Genomic DNA, 5,996 nt, shown 5'->3' on the forward strand with positions numbered 1-5,996 from the left:
GTGTTTTATCTACCTTCCTACTTATTAGGATTTTGGTTTTAGCTAGGTTGACTCTAAGGCCCTTCAATTCTAGACCTTGCTTCCACACCTGAAACTTCTCCTCTAGTTCTGATAGTGACTCCGCAATTAGGGCAAGGTCATCAGCATAGAGGAGCTCCCAGGGGCAACCTGTCTTGAACTCCTCTGTGATTGCCTGGAGGACTATGGTAAATAATAGGGGGCTGAGGACGGAACCTTGGTGGACCCCTACCTCTACCCGGAATTCATTGCTGTACTCATTTCCAACCCTCACCTTACTGGCCGCATCTCTGTACATGGCTCGCACAGCTCTCACTAGCCATTCTTCTATCCCAAGTTTCCTCATTGACCACCAGTACGGTGTTATTTTGCGTTAAAAATGTTTCGTATTTAGATTTGAAAATTATCTTTTAAATGTTTTTCCAATAAACAAAGTAAACCATTCAGCTCTACAAATGTAGCTAAATGAATTTATTTGCATTTTTATTCTTTTCAGATCAGCTCCTTTACCTATTACATGATTCTCAATTATGGTTGTGCCAAATTTTGCAAATAAAACCTAGACTTTTTTGTTGATTAGTGAGATTTCCTCTTTTTCCCACTGATCTCATTTGCATAATTTCTTTGTTGGTGGCATCACAAACTTTTGTCAGCTGTAAGTAATTTTCGACTACTTTGTACCTTACATACTTCATGAAAACCACCACTGTTCTTCTGCTGCTGCCAGAGATTGACTTTCGCTTTGCTGCCTTCTATAGATGCAGCTTTTGGGGCTTAACACACGAATCTTTTCCTATTGGAATAAATTCTTCTTTATTGGAAAATATCTTTAGAACTGAATATAAACTACAAGCTAATTACTCTCAAAAGAAAACGTAACGTGTTTTATCCACAGTTACAAACAATTAAGCACCAGTTAATACATAAGGGAGTTAACTCTGATAAACCTTCACCTCTTTACTCAATTCTCTTCCTTCAGAAATCAGCTGTCTGAAATGCACAAGCTAAATACATTATTGCCATCCTTAAAACTTTATTGTGTATAAGCTAGTTTTTTATTTAAAAAAAATTTTTTATAGAAAATAAAATTAATGAATTTTGACGTAAATTTTTCTGTGAAACTAAGCCTATACGTTACCTTGTAAAATGTGTCTTTCATGCAGAGAAACTGCACTTGTTTTTATATTACATAGGTAAATTTGCTTGCTTCTCAGAGCAGTTTCAAGAATGATACAGACAAATAACTACAAAACATCTAATTAAAACAATAATGTAATATATTTTCTTTCAAAACTGTCCTAGTGGAGAGCATGTGATAGAAGGAAGAGAAAAAACTGGGTTGAAAGAGGCAGTATATATGTGACATATATACGTGCATATATGTATACATACACATAAACACACATGAGTTTGAAGCTCTGTGATACAGTTTCTATTATAGATTATTTAATAATAACTACTTTAAAAATATTTCACCAGCTTTATTTTGAAAACTGCTATTTTGGGTGAAATTATTCACAAATCTAAAGAAAATGTCACCATAGTTGGCAATTAATGGCTATGGGCTTTTCCTTCCATATAAAGTATTACCAAATTAGGTATTAATTAAAAAATATAAACCTTATGTTTTCATTATTTTTAATTTTATCAAATCTCTATGAAAGATATTTATATTTTGAAATTAACTCTGATATTAAAAATAAGCTAAACATTCTCAGTATGGTATCACACCATTTTAAAAATTTCTTTTGCAGTGATATATACAACTTGATTACATTCATAGATAAGGTTTGAGAAAAAAAAACAAAAAAAACCCCTAAAATTTCATGTATTTCTTAATATTAATTTTCAGGAAACTAGGTGTTTAATGATGTTTACATTGTAATATCTAAATATCTAGTGTATTTGTAGTCCATACAATATAATGATCAGCTTAACTTGTATTCAATTTATATCGAGGTTGACTTTGCCTTCCATCCTCTCAGAGTTGATAAAATAAGTATCAGTTGAGTACTGGGGTCAATGATAATTGACTTAAACCCTCCCTGAAATTGCTGGCCTTGTGTCAGAATTTGAAACCACTGTTACTATTGCTATTATTATGCGGAAAGTGAGCATTGTAGGAGAGTAGGGTACATGTTCTTGATGATGTATTTTGATAGTTGATTGGAACTCATTCATTTACATTGCTAACACACCTAGAAAAAAATTCTCAAGATTCATTTTCTATCTCGATGAGGTTTCATGCTCCATTATTATTGTGATTTATCTTTTCAAGTCAATTTTGTTTTGAGAAATTTAAACCATTTTGATTCCATTTTACTCAACTAAAACCAACAATATGAATGGGATATTCATGCTATCCAAAAACCTTTGTGCCTTAAAACATAACAAAACCTAACATTATTTTTTATGCAATTCTATTTATTTATCAAAAAAGTTCATTTAAATTTCAATATTTGAGATTAAAAAAATATTAATAAACAATAAAAGATATTTTTTGACAAAGTGTTTGTAAGATAATTGTGATTGTTAAAATTGAAGGTTCAAGAACATTTGGTTGAAGTGATTTTTCAGGATTGTTAGAAGATACCAGTGGCCAAAAATGCATATCAGTGCTGTTGGTTACCTTCAGTACAGTAATACTAAATTGCATACATCAACCTCCAGTAACAAAGGTTGATTTTTACAATTTTTAACACAGGAGAAAGTAAATATGCAGTTATGACAACAATGAAAGGGTTTTGTTGTTGTGTAAAATGTTAACAACTCAGATGAAAATTTCATGTTTTTGGAATTGTCTAAATGAAAGCTCAAATGGCTGTTCCATAAATATGAGATCTGAAACATGCTTTATGTAATTGTAAAGACTGCAAAATATTGCATATGTAATTTTAAATATTGCATAACATATGATCTTAAAAAACTGAAGCTAAATGTTCTGTTAATTTGAAACCAAGAAGTACACATTCGGGGGGTGAGATGGGGGGGATGCCACTGTAAATATTTTTGTTTGCCTTTGCCAGCTGTATATACAGATTATTATTTGACTTTCAAGTACCAATTTGTAGATATCATGAAATGATTTTCTTACTGCTGATGTGACTTATACAAAAGAAAAATGGTATTACAATGTAAAAAAATAAAAATAAGTATATTGTAAAAAAGGCTGACTTGTGTTACATCATTTTAAAAAATTTTGTAAATTTCTTAATCAGATCTCTTTTTGACTAGATGCAAAGGCTCTATATTGTTGCTGTTGTTTAGATCCAGGTCATGATGATCTAAGGCATTCTAGCCATAACCCTTGTTTTTTTTTCAGACATTGTGTATCTAGGACTACATCATCCATTGCTCTTCCTTTTATAAGATTAATCTGCTTTTTCTAGACGTTCCCTCAATTACTTCAGACAGCAAGATGAATATTTTATAAATTGTGGGAGTGGGAAATGATTTGCAGGAAGTACATATCACACAGCTAGCTTAAATTCTATCTCTGAAACCCAAAGCCTTTGTTTCAACTAAAAGGAAACTGTTTCTGTATAAAAGTTGTTCAAAATTTGAAAGGATCCATAATAAAAAATGTGTTGTGTTTTATTTTCCCCCTTGCTTCATTTGGACTCCCATTATCATTGTTTTAAAATCTGCTCTTTCACATTGCTTAGGGTTGCAGTATAACATACAATTACCTGTCTTGTTATTGTCTCATCTTATTCTTAGACCTGACGTCAATCTAGATCTATGGTTGCCCAAGTATTTTGCATATTATTCAAAATGTATTGTTCATTTATATTTCCTTTGCAACTTCTTGCCTGCACATACCAACTGATGCCATACTAACTTTTCTTAGTTACACTTCATTTTGCATCTGGTTGCTATTGAGCTTAACTGTACTACTATAATTGCTGTTGAAGGAATAGCATCAACTAATGTTGATAACATCACAGTGGCTTACAGGTTCATCAAATTGGTTGTTTATTCTTCAGATTGGTGTCATCATGCTGCACTTATCACACAGACTTTGCTGTGGAGGAGACAGTGTTATTGACAGACCCAGACATCTAGGTAGCCTATTATAGATTCTACTTCTCTGAGCCCCATGAATTCAGTCTTTCTGTTGTAACATCTTTCACAGGCTAAAAGTAATTACTTGACAATTATCATTTTTAAATATGTTTTGCTATGCTAATATGAGTTGGACTGGTGTAAGAAAAAGTACCTATGTTTGAACCTTAATCTTGTGTCATCATGTGTGACAGGTCTAACCGAACCATTTCTTTCCATGTCTATTTCTATTGTAGATATTTTCATCAATACTATTTCACTTTTTCACATAACATGCCCATAACAATGTTTTCTTCTGCATAGACCAGCCAGTATCTTTGACAGATAAGTTAACATTATTCAAAGTATCATATTCAACTAATTTATCTCATTTTGATACATCAATAAACATAATCACACTTTTATGTTATGTTACATACACTTGACTCTTTAATGTCAACTGGAATAACCAGGTTCCCAAATCTTTTTTTAACCTTAGCCTCTGTAGTACAACTAATATCATCAGGCAGGGATTATGTTATCAAAGTAAAAGAAATAATTTACTACTTCCACTGACCAGTATTAAAATGATGTAGTTTATATATATGTGAGCTAACTGTTGCATTTATCATTACCATCCCAGCCACTTCTGATAGCTTTACTTACTCTGATATTTACCAAAAATAATGTCAGAAAAAAGAAAGAAAATAAAACATTTAGATCAGTCTATTTTTATTTAGCAAAATTTTTTCCGATCACTCATTTTAGATGTTCCTCATAATTTAATATAAACTACATTTTTAACTAATACCTTTAGATAATACATTTATATAGGCCATTTCCATTGATTTGGAGGTGCTTCACCAATTAAGGGTTCCCAAGGTCGCCATTCCAACATCTTTCTGGATAAAGATAATTCTCGATGAGCCTGGCGAAAAAGTGAAGTGATAATTATGAAGTAACGCATAAAGTTATAAATGGTATGGAATAAAGGTGGAGAATGTACAGCCTTCTACAAAAAGTACAATGTTTAAGGGAAAATCATTACACTGGGACATATTTTTGTCGATTTAATATTATTTAACAGCTGTCTTTGTAACTAATTGCAAATTTTAGAAGCACTTTCATAAATATCTTTACCTACCCTTGTAACTACTGTTTGAAATTATTACAATTTTGTTTTTAAAACAGAAACCTAAAGAAATTTAAAAATATAGTTACAGTGAAGGGCTTACTTGAAACTGCCTTAACCCTTTAGCATTCACATTACTCTATCAAATATAATGCTTATTTATTCACATTGTTTTGAATTAATCATGCATTATCTCAGAGCTTTGATGTTTTGATGTACTTGTTTATTTGTAGAATGACATTGTAGCATAGGTGTGAAAGGCTGGATTTGGTCAGTTTGAACATAAAACTGGTTGAATATTTGGGCCAGATATGGCCAGTTTAAATGCCAAAGGGCTAATCTTTTTTACATCTTGTTAGAATTTTTATAGCTATATTTTTTTGAGTAATAAGTTTAGCTGTATAAACCTTCTTTTTGGAATGTAGCCTTTGAACAGAGAAAGTATACTCACCAATGGTTTAAAATATTTCAGAAGTAATTATCAACTAAATATAGAAAAGCACCACTGATGCTATATTTCTGGTAAGACAGCTGCAGGAGAAATACCTAGCCAAAGATAAACCTTTGTACCTGGCTTTTGTTGACATGGAGAAAGCCTTTGACAGGGTCCCACAATCCCTTATCTGGTGGTCAATGCAGCAACTAGGGATAGATGAGTTGTTAATGAGAGCTGTACAAGCCATGTACAAGCCTGTCAGTAACGTGAGGGTTGGCAACGAGTACAGTGAAGAATTCCGGGTAGGAGTAGGGGTCCACCAAGGATCAATCCTCAGCCCCCTCTTATTCATCATAGTCTTTCAGG

General features: G+C 32.3%; 2 protein-coding genes across 5 annotated transcripts in view; one reads left to right on the forward strand and one right to left on the reverse strand.

The window, feature by feature from the left end:
* The window catches only part of LOC106883597 (sorting nexin-16), a 114,280-nt gene extending 113,683 nt beyond the window's left edge, over positions 1 to 597 (forward strand). For all 4 annotated transcript variants that reach the window (XM_052970290.1, XM_052970286.1, XM_052970285.1 and 1 more), the window contains one exon: positions 515 to 597. In XM_052970290.1, the coding sequence (XP_052826250.1) occupies positions 515 to 539 (25 nt within the window). In that variant the 3' untranslated portion in view covers positions 540 to 597. The remainder of the gene's footprint in view (positions 1 to 514) is intronic.
* Positions 598 to 4,777: 4,180 nt separating this feature from the next.
* LOC106883598 (NADH dehydrogenase [ubiquinone] 1 alpha subcomplex subunit 5) overlaps positions 4,778 to 5,996 on the reverse strand; it is a 12,071-nt gene continuing 10,852 nt past the window's right edge. Inside the window, exon 5 of the mRNA XM_014934683.2 lies at positions 4,778 to 4,990. Coding sequence (XP_014790169.1) covers positions 4,889 to 4,990 — 102 coding nt within the window. The 3' untranslated portion in view covers positions 4,778 to 4,888. The remainder of the gene's footprint in view (positions 4,991 to 5,996) is intronic.

Source organism: Octopus bimaculoides, chromosome 1, assembly GCF_001194135.2.
Source record: "Octopus bimaculoides isolate UCB-OBI-ISO-001 chromosome 1, ASM119413v2, whole genome shotgun sequence".
Lineage (NCBI taxonomy): Eukaryota > Metazoa > Mollusca > Cephalopoda > Octopoda > Octopodidae > Octopus > Octopus bimaculoides.